General features: G+C 59.8%; 2 protein-coding genes across 4 annotated transcripts in view; one reads left to right on the top strand and one right to left on the bottom strand.

Moving 5' to 3' along the window:
• The window catches only part of PDZD4 (PDZ domain containing 4), a 21,845-nt gene extending 12,784 nt beyond the window's left edge, over positions 1 to 9,061 (top strand). Inside the window, exons 2-8 of one of the 2 annotated variants that reach the window (XM_023520661.1) lie at positions 2,854 to 3,089; positions 4,196 to 4,286; positions 4,775 to 4,873; positions 5,823 to 5,885; positions 6,323 to 6,424; positions 6,723 to 6,833; positions 7,012 to 9,061. In XM_023520661.1, coding sequence (XP_023376429.1) covers positions 2,854 to 3,089; positions 4,196 to 4,286; positions 4,775 to 4,873; positions 5,823 to 5,885; positions 6,323 to 6,424; positions 6,723 to 6,833; positions 7,012 to 8,559 — 2,250 coding nt within the window. In that variant the 3' untranslated portion in view covers positions 8,560 to 9,061. Of the gene's footprint in view, positions 1 to 2,853; positions 3,108 to 4,195; positions 4,287 to 4,774; positions 4,874 to 5,822; positions 5,886 to 6,322; positions 6,425 to 6,722; positions 6,834 to 7,011 lie in introns of both variants that reach the window. The other variant, XM_023520660.1, reaches the window with a different exon arrangement.
• Positions 9,062 to 12,769: 3,708 nt separating this feature from the next.
• SSR4 (signal sequence receptor subunit 4) lies at positions 12,770 to 16,639 on the bottom strand. 2 transcript variants are annotated; one of them, XM_011375532.1, is made up of 6 exons: positions 16,464 to 16,639; positions 14,526 to 14,644; positions 13,723 to 13,797; positions 13,441 to 13,530; positions 13,122 to 13,187; positions 12,770 to 12,934 (listed from the first exon to the last, which is right to left on the bottom strand). In XM_011375532.1, the coding sequence occupies exons 1-6, from the start codon at positions 16,528 to 16,530 to the stop codon at positions 12,830 to 12,832; spliced, it is 522 nt and encodes a 173-aa protein (XP_011373834.1). In that variant the 5' UTR covers positions 16,531 to 16,639; the 3' UTR covers positions 12,770 to 12,829. The 2 variants fall into 2 exon arrangements, with proteins under 2 accessions (XP_011373834.1, XP_011373835.1); XM_011375533.2 differs by having other exon boundaries at positions 14,526 to 14,641; positions 16,464 to 16,614.
• Between the last annotated feature and the right edge of the window lie 63 nt (positions 16,640 to 16,702).

The raw sequence follows: 16,702 nt of genomic DNA, 5'->3' as shown, positions 1-16,702 counted from the left end.
TGTGTGACAGGGAAGCAGAGCTCAGGGCCACCAGCTCCTGGGAGCCCCCGAGAAGGCTGGATGGTGCCCCTTGGGGCCTGGCTTCCCCTCCAAGCTGTCCCCTGGCCCAGCCTGGGCCTCCCATACCCATCCTGAGCCCTTGACCTTCGGTGGGCCCTCAGGTCAGAAATGGAGGTGTAGCGTGAGTGTATTCGGCGAGTCCTGCAGTTGGCCTCCAGAGCCTGATGGAAATCATGGCTGTGAAATGGTGCCCACGTGTTTGGTCTACCAGGGTCCCACCTGTGCCATGCACTTAGCACGTTCAGCACATTCCCTGTGTGTTCACTGGGCCTTACCTGGCTCCCAATGCCCAGGTGCTTGGGCAGGGCCTCAGCGTGTGTCTGCTTGCTAGTGAGTGTGGCTCGTTAGCCGGGATAGACATACCTGGGCACCTGGCCTAGAGTGGGTATAGGTGACAGGAGGGGGAGGGAAATGATGAGCAGGTGCCGAGTACACCTGTTCCTACTACTCCGATCCACAGAAAGGATGTATGAGCGGACAGGAAAGCGCAGCATCTGTGGCAGTGAGGGTAAGCAGGCGATGTCATAGACTCACCTCCACTGCCACCAAGCGCTACCCCTCACCTACCACAATCTATTCGCACCCAGACCCCTGCACCCCACACACAGTCCTATCTAGACCACCATGCCCACCCAATTCACGCACTCTACCCACACACCTACCCCAAGAGCCCCTCACCTCAGCCAAAGTCACACCTACATCTCCATCCCCACCCCCACCCCACATGGGTACACACCTCCCTCACCTTCCCAGCTCCCTGGCTGAGCCTGGTCCCCATTCCCTGCACCCCCCAGTTCCATGCTGCCCGCCACTGGGCCTGGGATGCTGTTGGATCCTCAAGGCTCCTTCCAGCTGCTCTGCAGAAATTCCAAAGGCACCTGACAGTTTTCTGTATTTTTCAACTGTTTTATGATGAACTTGTGTTTCTTTCAAAATGAGACAAAATTGATTAAAACTTATCTTTTCTTACCTGACCATGGGAAGTTTGGGGAGAGGGAAGACATAAAAACTGAAATTATCATCTACAAGGACAGTCACGTAGCAGAAAGAAAATTCCTCAAGTCCCATGGCTCAGAGGAGCCCTGGCCACGCAGGGAGGGGTCCCTAGGACTCCCTGTGCTTTCCTAAGACAGCCTGCTTTCCTGGAACGACACCCAGGGGCTGCTGTGTCACATTGCAGCTGGGAAGAAAGGATTTTGCAATCGGATTGGGCATCTCCATGAAGAGCTAGCTCCATACCCCTGAGACTTCCGGGGTGGGAGGTGGCTCTGCGAGAATGGGAAGGAGAATGGGAAGATGGGACAGCTTAGCCGAGCGGACAAGGGCTCTTGTTGGCCACGGCTGCCTGTGTTTCCTTGCTCAAGTGGGACCTTTCTCCCTCTCATCCTGCAGAAGCTCCATCCATGGGTGGGTGCTGGGTCCCTGGGACCTGCCCTCTCCATGCCGACTGTGAGGGACTTGGCTCGCATCTGCAAACCAGCCTCCCCGGCTCTTCCTGGCCCTCTCCCTTCCCCTGATGCAAGGCAGGTGCCACCTGCTTAGGGAGCCTTCCCTGTCCCCCTTCCTAGGAGGTATGTGGCCGGCTCTCTGCTTCCTTAGCAGCCCCCAAAGATCTGTTTTAGCACCTACCTGCTGAAGGTAGCCATTTGGGGTGTTGCTGCTAGTGTGCGACCTCCCCAGGCCCAGAACAGCCCTTCCACAAGCTGCTGAGTGAATTGAAGACCCTACTGTCCCCCTCCTCCAGGAACCGCTGCTTCCCGATTCTCCCTCACTTGGCCGCATGACACATGCCCTGACTTCTGGCTGCGTTCGTTTGGTCCTTAGTCTTCTTGCCTCTGTGCCAAGGATGGCCTCGAGGTCGCAGTGTGTCCTGTGGAGTTCACTATGCTGAAAGTGACTATCCCAGAGTGCAAGGCAGGCAGGCTGTAGAAATTAGTGGCCGGGCTGGAGCCAGACATCTGCTCCCAGGTGCCTTGAGGGCATGTCTTGCTTCGCCCAGCTGGGGACCTACCCTGGCTCTCTGCCGGGAAAGCCCTCCGTCCTCTGCCCAGGATCATCCTGTTCCAACCTCAGGACTGCTCCAGTCCTACCTTCTCCTTGGCCCCAGCCTGCTTTGTCCTCCTCCTTTTTCCCCTGCTCCCCGCCCCCTTCCGGTCTGACCACTGTGCAGCCTGGTCTGGCCCGGCTCATGACATCGACTCACGCTCCTGTTGTCCTGCTGAGCCTCGGTTTCTTCATCTGTCAAATGGGTCGTAGGCATCAGGATGTGGGGAAGAAGCACATCAGGAGCCTGAGAAATGGCAGTGTTTGTGTAAGGGCCATTTCCTTACCCTCGGGCTGCCTTGCGATGCCGGGAGGCTCTGTGTGTTGGCCTTTTCTCTTTGGCGAGTCCTCCTCTACCTCGAGGACAGAGATCATTTCCTCTCTATCTTCTTAACTCTTCCCGACCCTCCTGCCTGAACCCCTTTGTTGACGCCCGTCGGGAGAGGAGTCAAGGCCTTCCTCCTGAACAACAGATAGTCATTGCCAAGGGGGATTCTGCAATCTTCTAGATGCTAGCTCTGGCCTCAGCACCCGCCAGACACAGTGTGCAGTCACTGGGGCTCCCCGGCCTTCGGGGCATGGCCCAGAGATCCTCAGACAGCAGTGTGTGGGGACAGGGCTGAGAAGTGGGGTTCGCCTGGGAATGAGAGCGTGAAGGGTAAGCAGGGCCAAAGGTGGAAGCGGATTTCTTGGCTCAGCAGATTGGAGTGTGAGTCAGCGGATTCTCACAGGGGCGTGTCTCTGCCGCAGGTAAACGGGAAGGAGCTCTCCAAGCTGTCTCAGGAGCAAACCCTGGAGGCCCTGCGCTCCTCCAAGGAGCCCCTGGTGATCCAGGTGCTGAGACGAAGCCCCCGCCTCCGGGGGGATGGCTCCTGCCATGACCTGCAGCTGGTGGACAGTGGCACTCAGACTGACATCACGTTCGAGCATATCATGGCGCTGGGCAAGCTGCGCCCGCCCACCCCGCCCATGGTCATCCTGGAGCCGTACGTCCTGTCTGAGCTGTGAGTCGCCCTCAGGAGGGCCCCGGGCCCTGCCTCCAGAGAGGACATGCCACCAGGGGCAGCCATCTCTACGCCACCCAGAAGCTACCTTGCTGCAGCTCTGGCTGTGGCAGGGAGACCCCGACTGGCTTGCCGTCTCGGGCAGGAAGCAGGTTCCTTGGCCTCCGGAGCTGACTATGGCACCCAAAGGCTCAGAAACCTCCGGGCCTGTGACCTCAGGCTGGACACCAGCCGGGGAAGGGGCCGGGGGAGGCTGACATGCAGGTTCCCCATTTATCTACTCCCAGGGCCAAGGGAGGATCATCCAGGGACCTCGCTGCTGGAAGGTTGAGGTCTTCTCCTCCATCCTCTCTCTTCTGCTGCCCCATCGTCTTCTGCCTCACGAGCATCATCTCTTGAATCTTCTTGCATCCTTGTCTGTCTCATCTCTCTCCCTGCTCTGAATTTCTTCCATCTCTTCGGCTTCTTTCTTTGGCCTGCTCGGAAGAAGGGCCTCTCATCCTGGCCTGCTGGCTCATGACTGTGTGAGCGCGGACTCATTCTGCTATCTAAGCCCCGGCTGCAGGGAGGGGGCTCCGGGACCCCCTTCTCGCAGCAGAGAGGTAGGCCCAGGGCCACCAGCAGCCAAACTTAGCCTCGGGGCAAGGAGGGCCACTACTTGAGATATAGTTGGTCCTTCCCTGCTCCCTATCAGTCCTCGGGGCCTGGATAACTCCTGGGGGCGTTGCATGAGTGGGGCCAATGCCGGGCGGGAAGGGCGCCCACAGTTTGGAAAAGTCGGTCCCTGCCGGCTGGCACGGTTAGAGGGGATGGTATGGGACAGGGTGGGAGGGGTTGGCATGCCTGGGTCCCCAGTGTGGACCTCTAGACCCCCGCACACTCCCGTTCGAGATCCATTCCTGGTCTGTGCATGGATGCATGTAGCTCAGGAGGGCGTTCTAGAAGAGGCAGCCGGGTTGTCTCCCCTGAGGAGGGTGCGCCCAGAGCGGGGCTCCATGCTTAGCGCCCTGGGACTGGCCAGCCTGGGAGCTGGGGCTAGGGCATGGGAGGAGCAGATGGCCTGCCTGACCCCCCCTTCTCCTGGGCAGCCCCCCCATCAGCCATGAGTATTATGATCCAGCGGAGTTCTTGGAGGGCGGCCCGCAGGAGGCAGACCGTATGGACGAGCTGGAGTATGAGGTGAGCCGGGCGACCAGGTCAGGCTAGGGCTCGCAGCCGGCCTTGGGTGCCAACCCCAGGACGGCTGTCTGCAGCCCCGCTCAGGCCTGGCTCCTGCTGCCCCCAGGTGGCTGGGCCTTGTGGCCCTTTCCAGTGTGTGGCTGGTTACTCAGGCTCACCGGCCAAGTCTGGCTGAGTCAGGGAGGGCACGGGTGAGGTCCCATGTTCAGTTTATGTTGGTGAGTCTGTGTCTCGCATACGTCTGTGTCCTGTACGTGCCATGTCTTATATGTGTCTTGGGCATTTCCTGGTAGGGAAGACCACTGGACACATGCGCCATTTGGGGATGGTAAGCGAGACCCTCGAACCGGGGGCTAGAAACTCGGCTCAGGTGAAGCGCGAGCCCTGTGGGTCAGGGCTGGGCCGCGGCTGCCACCCGTGCAGCGTGGGTCCTTGCTCACATTTTTCCGGACTTTCTTCCTCTGCTTCCCCCGCACCCCTTGTGGCAGGAGGTGGAGCTGTATAAGGCCAGCCACCGGGACAAGCTGGGCCTGATGGTTTGCTACCGCACCGATGACGAAGAGGACCTGGGTATCTACGTTGGAGAGGTATGAGGTGTGGGGTATGGAGGTGGGGTCTTCTAGAAGGTAGCGGAGCCCCATGCTGTCTTCCTGTGGGCTAGGACCTCAAAGCTGGATTTTGATGACGCCCATCTGTGTAGCACCAGTGAGAGGAATGGGCATCACGGGTGCTGAGGCAGGGGCTGGCTCATCCTAGCCCCTCATCCTCTCCACACTGCCCAGGACTCTAAGGCCGCCCTTGATGACGCAGCTGTCAGGAACAGGGCTTACTTGGCATCACAGGGAGGCTGCTGCTGGTGGGCGAGGCCAGGGCGGCCAATGGCTTCAGTGTGTGTCTAGTCTGGCGGCCTTCTCCAGTATACCTGTGGCCGGGGTGGGACAGTGAGGAAGGTCGAGGCGCAGGATAAGGTCCCTGCCAGGCTTTGTTCTCTCTCCCACGACCTGCAGCCAGCCGTCCTGGTCCCCACGGGGGTCATTGTCCCCCACCTGTCTGTGGCAGATGTCTGTGTGTCTGCAGGAGGGAGGACGGCTCCCCCGCTCCCATCCACACCGTAGTGGTACCCTAATCAATTAGCCTTCGTATGAATATCCTACTGCCGATGTCTTTGAGTATGGCAAAGTATGGGATAGTAGCCAACTTCCTGCATATGCCTAGGCTCTGACACGAAAAAGAACAGGTTTCCATGCAAAAGAGTGTAGGAGTGTCAGCTGGGCGTGGACATGGGGGCGGAGGGCAGGGGTTGGGAGCTTTTGGTCGACAAGTTGGCATCTCGAGTTGGGGAGAGGTGACTAGTCCCAGTTTCACTGTTCCGTCCCCGCCTCTTGGAGCTTGGAAGCTGCTGGTCTGAGCTGGAGCGAGGGAGTAAATAAGGAGCCTTTGATTTGCTTTGGGGGCCCCTGAGGTGAGGCTGCCCTTTCGTACTAGAAGGGCACCTTAGCGGAGGTGCCGAGTCCCCAGGATGTATGTGCCTTGCAGGTGAATCCCAACAGCATTGCAGCCAAAGACGGCCGGATCCGTGAGGGAGACCGAATCATCCAGGTGAGCAGCGCGGGCAGGCCTGACCTGAAGCCCCGCCACGCCGGCCGACCCACCACCTGTCCTTAGCTGATCCCAGCTGTGTCCTGCCTGGTGCCAGGCACCCTGCCGCGCCTGAAACCGGGGCTGGGTTGCACAGAGTCTCATCTCTGCTTCACGGCTGCCCTGGGTGGCTCCCTCGTGCCCATGGGATCTGCTCTGGCACCTTGCAAGCCTCTCTCTCCATCCCCCAGATGTGAGCACATCTCCCACTCCAAGCTGTCCTTTGAACACGTGTACTTTTGCACGCACGGGCCAGGCTGTCCTCTCCCTAGGCACCTTCCACTTCTTTTCATCCTACCAAAGCATGAAAAAGCCCATCCTAGTCCAGGGTACTCAACCAGGGCCCATCCCAGAACCAGCCCCGGTGTCCTTGTTGACTGTCCCTTGGCCTGCCACAGATAAATGGTGTGGATGTCCAGAACCGGGAAGAAGCGGTGGCCATCCTGAGCCAGGAGGAGAACACCAACATCTCCCTGCTGGTGGCCCGGCCTGAGAGCCAGGTGTGTGTGCCCGACAGGATGTCTTGGGTCCCCTGACATCGGGCTTTCTGTCTCGGAAGCTGCTGATGTGACAAGGGCACAGATGGGCTAACAACTTAGCACTGATGACTGGCTGGCGGTGTCCCAGGGCCCCTTTCCCCTTCTGGCCTCTGATGGCTGAGTGGGCTGGGAGCACCCCCTCTCTTGGTTTGTTAACTTCATTGAGACCAAGAGGCTGAGTATGGGACCTTGGGGCAACTGAAGGGGTGTCTGGGGACGTCCTCAAGGCAGTGGGGACAGCATGGTTCTGTCTGTGTAGCTGGCGAAGCGATGGAAGGATAGTGACCGGGATGACCTACTGGATGACTTGGCCTTAGAGAATGAGGGGGACCCGCGAGTGCGGAAGCTGAAATCGCCCCCCGCCCAGCAGGTGAGGAAGGGGGGAAGGGCAGGTGGTGGGGGGAGGGTAAGCAGAGAGGGGATAGAGAGGAGGGGTTGGGGGTACATGAGAGGTGGACCAGACCCCAAAGCCCTTCTGATCCGCACCCTCCCGCGGCGCCTTCTGCCAGTGGGACCCAGACTGAGTGGGACTCATCTTTCTGCCCCAGCTTGGAAACGAAGAGGAACAAGGGGTCCCCGATGTGGGCCCAGGCCTGAGCAACAGCCAGGAGCTGGACAGCGGGGTGGGTCGGACTGATGAGAGCACCCGAAATGAGGAGAGCTCCGAGCACGATCTGCTGGGGGATGAGCCCCTGAGCACCACCAACACGCCCGGGACTCTGCGCAAGTTTGGCTTGCAGGGGGACGCCCTGCAGAGCCGAGACTTCCACTTCAGCATGGACTCCCTCCTGGCCGAGGGGGCTGGGCTGGGGGGTGGTGACGTCCCTGGCCTCACTGATGAGGAGTATGAGCGCTACCGCGAGCTGCTGGAGATCAAGTGCCACCTGGAGAACGGCAACCAGCTGGGCCTCTTCTTCTCACGGGCCTCGGGCGGCAACAGCGCCCTGGACGTCAACCGCAACGAGAGCCTGGGCCACGAGATGGCCATGCTGGAGGAGGAGCTACGGCACCTGGAGTTTAAGTGCCGGAACATCCTGCGGGCGCAGAAGATGCAGCAGCTGCGGGAGCGCTGCATGAAAGCCTGGCTGCTGGAGGAGGAGAGCCTTTACGAGCTGGGGGCTGGCGAGCCCAAGAAGCACGAGCTGTCCGACATCTCCGAGCTGCCCGAGAAGTCTGACAAGGACAGCACCAGCGCCTACAACACCGGGGAGAGCTGCCGCAGCACGCCGCTGATCACCGAGCCCCAGCCGGAGAGCCCCCTGAGGCGGGCCGCTGCTGGCAACTCCAACTTGAACCGGACCCCTGCTGGTCCCCCTGTCGCCGCCCATCCCAAGGCGGCTCCTCCTCCACAGGGGAGCCCCTCCAAGTTCCGATCCCTCTCTCGGGACCCCGAGGTGGGTCGGAGACAGCATTCAGAGGAGCGTGTCCGCCGCGGCCCCAAGACGGGGGTGACCCTGGAGCGCGTGGGCCCCGAGAGCAGCCCTTACCTCTCTCGGCGCCACCGAGGCCAGGGCCAGGAGAGTGAGCATTACCACAGCTGCTTGCAGTTGGCCCCGCCACGTGGCCTGGAGGAGCTGGGCCACGGCCCCTTGGTCTTGGCTGGTGGCCCTCGGGTGGGTGGAGCAGCGGCGGCCACCGAAGCACCCCGCATGGAGTGGAAGGTCAAGGTTCGAAGCGATGGGACCCGCTATGTGGCCAAGCGGCCCGTGCGTGATCGCCTCCTAAAAGCCCGGGCCCTGAAGATCCGGGAGGAGCGCAGCGGCATGACCACTGACGACGACGCAGTGAGTGAAATGAAGATGGGCCGCTACTGGAGCAAGGAGGAGCGGAAGCAGCACCTGATCCGGGCCCGGGAGCAGCGGAAGCGGCGCGAGTTCATGATGCAGAGCCGGCTGGAGTGCCTGAGGGAGCAGCAGAACGGCGACAGCAAGACTGAGCTCAACATCATCGCCTTGAGCCACCGCAAAACTATGAAGAAGCGGAACAAGAAGATTCTAGACAACTGGATCACCATCCAGGAGATGCTGGCCCACGGCACTCGCTCGGCCGACGGCAAGCGGGTCTACAACCCTCTGCTTTCGGTCACCACCGTCTGAGCCACCGTGACGGGAGCCGGGCTGTGCCCCAGGGCGGGGGCCCTCTGCCCCAGTCCGGGTCCAGTGAGCCTCCAGGAACCCCTATCCCCTACTTTCCCTTAGAATCTAGTATGTGTGTGTCTGTGTGTACGCACAGGCCTTTTTTAACAGAGAGAAGCCCCCAAGGAGAAGGGGCACCCCTTGAGCTGTGTGCACGTGTGTGTGACACGAGCCCAGGCACACGCACGCGCACACGCTCATGCACACCACTCCAGTGCTCTCTCAGCATGGGTACTTAGGGACAGGGAAGTCAGCTGAGCACAAGAGAATGTCCAGCTTTGAGCTGAACATAGCTTCTCCCCCTGCTGGGAGCCTCCACTATTTGTAGAAAAAGGCAACCCTGATTTTTGTGGTTTTTCTCTTCTTCTGTGCTTGCCACTTGTTTTTCTGTTTTGTGGACCTGCCCTGGGGGCTGGCAGCTCCTTCAGGCAGCCTGTCAAAGGTGGAACCCCCTAGTGAGGGCTGGGAAGGAGGTGGGTGGGGGGAAGGAAGACAGGGAGGGGGGCGGGAGGGAAGGGGGTGGGAAGGAAGGGAAGAATGGTAAGCAGCTTTCATGCTGGCCTCCACTCTGAGGTGTGGGACAGGGAGCCTCTGACATGGCTCGTGAGGCTCACACTGGGGGCCGCCTCCTCTGTGACCGAGGGAGAGCCAAGATTGGGGGGACTGAGGGAGCAGTGTCTATCCAAGAAGAAATAACTGAGCCTGGGGCTGTGTCTGACTCCACGTGGAGTGTAGCTTCTCTTACGAGGGCTTAGAGGGCTTAGAGGGCTTAGACGTAAGAGGTCCAGAAGCCAAGCCCCGTGAGGAGCAGCAGAAGACCCTGGTGACAAGACCCACATGGAGTTGAGGGAGCGGCCTAGACCCAGTGAGAGGTGTGACCGACCAGCTGGGCTGATTGGGGAGAAGATGCCCTGTACCCCGCTTTGCAGGTGTGTACCAGACAGCCCTCAGAGACTGGCACATTTAGTGAGAGCTGGCCTCAGGCCCCCTGGATCCCCTCTGGCTCAGAGACCCTCAGATTGAGGACAGGCTGCCCATCTCTGCTCCCCACTGGCATCGTGAGAATAAAGCAAGCTACCTTTTTATGGTGCCCCTTGGCCTCACTGTGTTCATTCTCATCGTGCTGGGAGAAGAGATGTAGGTTTGAGGTGGGGGAGGGGTGTGGGGCTAGGGGTGCGGCTAGGGGCAGGGCACGTGAGGGCTGGGGCCAGTTGAAAGCTGTGCCTCAGCTTCCCTGGCGTGTCACTGAGGAGAAACAGCGAGGTCAATGTCCTCTTCCCTTGGAGGAGGCATGACAGGATCACCTGAATCATTTCAGTGGTGTGACATGGTTACGGGGGTGGTCCCCAGATGAAGGAAGGATGGCAGAGGACTGATGTTGGGGTTTGCCACTGGCGTGGTGGAGCTGGAGAGAAGCGGGTTCCGCCCACCCCTTCTGCCCTGCTCTGGAAGACCCCTAGCAGGAGCAAGGAGCTGCTGGGAAGCTTCTCGAAGACACAAGCTACCCTCCCTGTTTGGGGCCCCCGCAGTGCCTAGCACATACGAGATGCAGAGTAAATGTCTTGGCCAGATGGATGAGTACCTGGGCGGCTGCAGCGGGCCCTTCTGGCTCGGGAACTCCCAGGGGGGCAGCCAGATGCTTGTGGTTCCATTCAGTGCAGCAAGTCACCAGGCATCCGCTAAGTCTCAGGAACCATGCTCCAGGCTGGGTGGGTACCAGGGCCCAAAGACAGCAACGTCAGGGCTCCGTGGGTGTGGCCATGAAGGAGCCGTCTCCTGAAGACACTGGAGGCTGTCAGCAGCTGAAGTGGGCAAGGACGCATTAAAATTCTCTTGAAACAATGTAGACCTCTTGTTAATTCCGCTAATTGGCTGAGATGGGTGTGAGCGAGAAGTCTGAGTCCATGTCCCCAGAAGCTTAGTGCCCTGCTGGGAAGGCTGGTTCCCAAGTGGGCCGCATCTGTCCAGCTGCTGTCTGAGCAGCTGGGAGGGCAAGCCATCACACTGAGGGCTGGATCACCAGTGGGTTGGGAGGGAGGAAAGGGTTCGCTGGTGAAAAGGGGTGAATGGCAGGGGCTGGAGACGCCCACTTCTCAGCCCTCTGAGGCCTCTGTCGCTGAGGGCTAGGTACATAGACCCTTGTGACCAGTCCCGTTCCTCGGGAGGGGAGAGTGCGAGGTCCTTCGTGGGGGAGGATGGGATGGGGCTCCAAGGGCACAGCCCCGGCCGCAGAAAACTGGGCAGAGTTGGAGACTGAGGCTTACTGTTCCTTGGGTATCCCTCCGCAGCCATTGGGGAGCTCACTTTGATAGCTCTGGAAGCACCCCGTTCTTGCTCCAGTGAGGGTGCTGGAGGCCCACTGCTCCCGGGATGTGGGCCGGGACAGGCCTGGAACCTGGAGTCCCTTGGCTGAATGAAAAAGCCAGCTCTGTGTCGGGTTCTCACTGGTTCTGGGAGAGTGGGGGAGGTGGTGCCAGGACAGCTGGCAGCTCTTGGCTACTGACACCCTAGAACAGTGACTTCACATTAGGGTCCCATTGCCATTGGTGGAGTGGTAGAGCCAGGATCAAAAAGAGCCACTGGACCTCTGTGCCTGCCTCACTTCCTGCCTGGCCAGGCCCCTGAGCACCTGCCCCACACAGACTGTTACAGGACACCAGGGCTGTTCTCCCTTTGCTCCTTAGCAATGGTGGGGGAGCACCAGTCACCGCCAGTAGGTGCCCCCTTGGGCTCCCTCCGCTGATTTTTCTTCAGAATCCAGAAACCCCAGCAGCCAGTGGCCTTAGCCTGACTTGGTCCTCAGGGGAATCTGAGCCTCAACTCCTGCTGTACCCTTGAAGCGAGGACCCAGCTCTCAGAATTCCTGCCAGTTGCCCCCATCCTGACAAGCGAGGAGAGGCTGATGTCCCCTAGTCTGAAGAAGGTCCCCAGGCAGTCCTGGGTCACGTGCTACTCCCAGCCTCCATGCTCCCAGCCTTTCCTACTGCCATAAAGCACAAGGCCCAGGCAGCGAGGAGCCCCGTGCCCTCCCTGGTAGGTTTCGGGACTACCCTCCTGAGTGGAACCTCTCTGGAAGCCTCCGTTAATTGCACAGCCATTAGCTCTTCGGTAACAGCTGATTGTGATTAAGCACCAGGATGCCTGAGGCTTTGCCAGCTGGGCCCAATGACCCCTCACTGACACCCCGAAGGAGGCAGTCAGCACTCCACTGCTGAGCAAATCAACTCAGGCTGTGCGGGTGGGAAGGACTCCCCTGGGATTTGCACCCAGCCCCTTTGGACCCCGGGGCTCTCACCACCTCTGTGGCCATGGGTGGCGCCGTGAAACTGGACTGGGCAGGGCTTCAGATTGACCCAAGCACAGGGCAGGCAGGGGCATGACTGCCTGTTGTCCCGAGGGCACCGGGTGCTCAGGGAGAGGGGTCACTAAGGGGAGGGGCAAGGCCAAACTCCAAGAAGCTGGCAACGGGCTCCTCGGAGGCTCGAGCGTCTGGGTTGTCTCTCCTTCCTGTGCCTTCTACATGTCCCCTCCGACCCCGGGAAGGAAGTGCACACTGGGAGGCGACATGGAGGGGATGGGGTGCAGTGCTTAGAATGACAAACACCCCCCCGGACAGCTGCCAGGGGGTATCAGCTTCAACTGCATCAGTAAGATAGGGGCACTCAGTGCGACACAGGAAAAGCATGGGAAGTACTTCAGTATGTGGCTTGTGCCTAGGGCTCCAAACACAGGAAGCACTCCGCAGGCTGGACAGGGCTGCGTCTGTGTGCTGCTGACTGCTGGATTTTGGTGAAGCCAGGCATTTTCCCTCCCATGGGAGGTAGTCAGAGGGCCCTTCCCTAGGCAGGCCACAGGGAGACTCACATCCAGCAGGCCAGAGGACTGGGAAGAGGACAGGAGAGGATGAGGCAGTCCTCTCTGCCAGGAGACAGTATGTGCGGGCCACCAGAGACAGAGGTGGGCACTGGGGACACTGGGCATGGAAGGCTTAGCTGGGGGCCGAGGAAAGAGCCTGCGTTGGCAAAGAGCGAAGCAAACACCTGCGTGGGGGTTTTGGTCCTGTTCCTGCTTAACGCTGCATTGTCTGGGTGAACCAGGGGATGCTGGCCGCCCCGCTGTGTCTGCGTGGAAGGCCAGGTGTGGTAACGCAAGTGAGAAGCAATGTCCTGAATGCTTGTGACAGACAGTAACTGTTTTATTGAAAGAAGCAAGGGGGGCGCAGGTGCCGCCCTCAGGACTGGATGTGGCTCTTGGCGCTGAAGGCCAGGTAGTAGACCACTAGGCCGATGACTGCAGCCAACACCTCGGTGGAAACCCAGGGCCCGTTCCAGGTACCCTGCAAGAAAGGAGGCCAAAGCCAGCTCAGGGGAGGGATGGGCGAGGGGGCCAGCCAGCTCCAGTCACCCTCCTGGGTCACAAAGACATACTAGCCGACTACGGTCCAGCCCCCACCCTCCAAAAGGCAATGCCTGCTGTGTGCTCGCTGCTTCCCGAGACAAGGCCAGCCTCTCCAGCCCACTCACCCGATGGTCCACGCTGACTGTGAACAAGGGTGGGATGATGGAAACGTCCTCGTTATTCCTCTGAGCCTGCAAGGGAGGTGCTGGGGTCAGGGATGCCATCGGGGGGGGGGCGGGTAGGGGAGGCAGGAACACTGGCTTGAGTCGTGGAAGAGGAAAATGGGCAAGGGAGAAACAAGGTGGGGTGGGTGGACAGGAGGGCGCACGCCTGGTCACTCTGTCAGCAAAGGCCCTAGAGGCCCAGAGCTCCAGGAAGACAGGACTGTGGGGTGAAGGTGGCTGCGGAAGCAGGTGTACCCTCCCTCCTGCAGGCGGCACTCACCTTCCTCAGGAGGCTGTACGACTCCTCATCGAAGAATCTGACCTCATAGGTGCCCGCGTGGGCGCTCTTATGGTCTAGGCTCCAGGACACCTGGGTTGGGTGTTTGGCAGGGGGTGGGCACGGTGGGCACGTCAAGGCCCCCCTGCCAGCGTTAACGAAGCACCACTACCAGCGGCCTGAGACAGAACCCCGACCCTGCCTGATCAGGCCACCTCTAGGGCTTCAAGTCACACCTGTGAGCAGGTGGCCTCCCCTCAAAACCACCACCACAGCATCCCTTACCTGATAACGCCCTACATCCTGGCCCCGGGTGACAGGAAATTGTTTTCCACTGACGTCGGCATAAAGAGCCATATTCTGGGGGAAAGGGACAAAGAGAAAGTGACGTTCTCTCCTATTTGGCCGTTGGCAGAGGCCCCAGTGTGTTGCCCAGAGCTGCACCCATGGCCTGTGGGCAGGGAAGTCGGGCATACTCGGGAACTGCAGTGTGTCTGAAGGGGCACCACGCGAGAACCACGGATGTAGGCCCGCCATAACCCAGAGCCTGGCCAGGAAGTCAATGCCCATGGATGCTGTCACTACTCTGTCTCCTCAGTGGGGGTGGGGGTGCATTCCCTTTATGGCCTGGCCTCCCTAACCCAGAGCAAGCCTCTTAACTGTGAACAGGGCGGGATGGCTGAAGTGTCCTCGTGACTTCTCTGAGCCTGGAGGAGGGTGCTGGGGTCAGGGCGTGCCCAACGAGCCGTCCAAGAAGTGTTGTACCCCAAAAGGCCCAACTTCCTTCTTTGGACCTTTGAGATGCAGGTTAAGGTCAGGGGCTGAAGGCAAGGTCTGCTCAGTCTTAAAATTACAAAACACCCACATGGACACACACTTTGGCAAAGAGCCACCAGAAAAGGGATGCCTGGGACTGACCCCTGGCTCTTTCTCACTTCCATGTACATTCAAGACACAGCAGTATCTACTACATTACTGCCCCTAGGCAAAGCAGACCAGGCAGCTTAGAAGAGCTGATGCCCAGGGCCCCAGACTCACTGCCCACCTCTCACCCCAGCACCCTCCTTGCTGAACGCCCACGGCCTCACCTGGACCCTGTTCTTGCATGTCAAGGAGATCTCCACAATGAAGACAGTCTCAGTGGAAATGACGGCATCTGAGGTTGTGTAGTAGGAAGGGGTGATCTGGGGCTCCATGCAGGCCTCTGCTGTGGGGAGGAGGCAGAGATGCCTGGGTAAGGCCTAGCTTGTGCACACTGGGCTGTGGGGCGGAAGGTACCACCCCGATCCTGCCTCCCACACCTCATCGGCTGAGGACACATGGGGCCCTTCGGACCCTGCCAGGGGGTGTGTGGGAAACAGATCTAAATGATCGGTCAGAAGTGCAATGGCAAAGGGGGCGTGTGGGGAACGGGAAGGCTTTGTAGAGGTGGAACCTAAATGTGAGTGAAAGAACAGGTGAGTCTGTGAGGGGGGGCTGGGTGGACTCACTGCATAACTCACGTCTGTGCCTGGACCTATGGACAGGGAAAGCCATGCAATGGTTTGGGGATATAGCCTGCCCGGTAGCACCCCAGAAGCCCAGGGGGCCAGGCTGACCTCAATTCAGAGGCATGCACAGCCCTGGAGAGTTTACTGAAGGCGTCCTCTGCAGACACCAAACATGGTGCCGCTGGCAACGCACGTGGGCTTTTGAGATGAAGAGAAGGGTCTCTGCCTCCAACCAGTTGACAGAAGGCCAACACTTGCCCCTGTGTTTCCCGGGGGAAGAAAATGGGAGAGGTTCTGGATCCCGAAGCACTACTTGTCCCCTTGAACTGGGCTGCCCCGAGAGAAAGAATGCTGTCTTAGCCATCTCCACACTGCTGGAGGCTACAGAGAAAGAAGGGTGCCACCTAAGTCACAGGGTGCTAAGCGAATGCTACCCCCGGTAAAGTTCTCAGCCAACTGCTCCCCAAATGTAGTGTCCTGGCAGAGCCATGCCTTAGGTTGAGGCAGTCAGAAGCTTTGGATCTGGACAGCAAGAATAAGATGCTTGATGAGGACACTGGTGGCGGTGTTCTCAGGAGCCACATCCTACAGATCCTTCTGTGCCCTGCGAAGCTTGGCCTTTTCCCTACAGATGCCGTGCAGCACCAAAGGGTTTTACCAGTAAGGTTTGTGCTTTCCAGACATCGCTGGCGACAGCATGGGGAATTCCCAAGGGATAGGTGAGAAGGATGCAGGCAGGGAGGCCAGTTAGGCTGGCGAAAACACTGGAGGCACCAAGAGTAAACTGAATGCGCAGGAACTGGCCCCTCCCCAGTCCAGGCCCCAGACCCAGCACTGGCTCCTGCAAAGACCTCCTCCTCAGCATACTTCTGAACTCCACTCCCAGCTCAACCATGCCACTAGGTGTTAAGAATACCTCAAGAATGTCAATTGATCGGACTGTGGCTCAGCTGTGCTGAAAAGCCCTTTAAGGATACATCAGGGCCTCAGGGAAAAAGTCAACAGTCTGGCGTGACACTCAAGACCACCCTCCCTTACCTTAATCTCTTCCGCTCCCATCTAACTCTCCCACGCTCATGGCCACTGTGCCTGGGCCATCCCTGCTCCCTTTCCGCGGAGGCCTGGCCCCGCCGCACAGGGTCAGGTGGCTCCTCTCCACCAGCCCAGTTTCTCACCCCTATCTCCCTACACTGTAGAGCTTTGCTCCTGTCCGACCCTCCTCTGAGACCGGGAGCTCCGGGAGAGAGAGCAGGGACGTGTGTCACTTTCCCTGCCGGGTACACGGGAGAGGCTCTGGGACTCTTTCTCGCAGGAGCAGACAAGGGAAAGACCTGGCTATTTCTTCCTGCAGCCTGGCTGCTGGGTAAACGTGTGTGGTGCAGGAGTGCGTGGTAGCTTTGGTCGTCCCGCACCGAGGCCACCTGCCTCTCGGAAGAAGACCCAGACCCCCGCTTCGCCCGCACCCCACCTCCCCGCCACGCTCCACCAGTCGTGGGAGAGAAGCTCGCCAGAAACGAGCTCTGGCCAGGCCGCTACCTGAGCAGCAGGAGAGGCCGGACAGCAGGAGTAGCGCCAGGGCGCCGAGAGATGCCAGAGCCGCCATCGCCTCTTCTCTGCCGAAGTAAAAAGGGAGCGACTCCACTGAACACGAGGGGCAGACGAGGAAGCGCGACGCGTAAGAGGTCGCGGCAGCCAATCAGGCGCCGGCGGGCTGGGCGAGCCGGTGACGTCGCTGGCAGCACTGACGTGTCTCCTCCCCGGACCCGGGGCCCAGC

This window comes from Pteropus vampyrus, unplaced genomic scaffold (genome assembly GCF_000151845.1).
Source record: "Pteropus vampyrus isolate Shadow unplaced genomic scaffold, Pvam_2.0 Scaffold275, whole genome shotgun sequence".
Taxonomy (NCBI): domain Eukaryota; kingdom Metazoa; phylum Chordata; class Mammalia; order Chiroptera; family Pteropodidae; genus Pteropus; species Pteropus vampyrus.
The sequence above is the reverse complement of the archived record's forward strand: the minus strand, read 5'-3'. Positions and strand labels throughout refer to the sequence as shown.

Coding starts and splice junctions, on each gene's coding strand:
- SSR4 (XM_011375532.1), bottom strand. CDS start 16,530: ATGGCGGCTCTGGCATCTCTCGGCGCCCTGGCGCTACTCCTGCTGTCC. Junction 13,188..13,440: donor CGTACAGCCTCCTGAGGAAG/GTGAGTGCCGCC, acceptor CCTCCCTTGCAG/GCTCAGAGGAATAACGAGGA. Junction 12,935..13,121: donor CAGTCAGCGTGGACCATCGG/GTGAGTGGGCTG, acceptor CCTTTCTTGCAG/GGTACCTGGAACGGGCCCTG.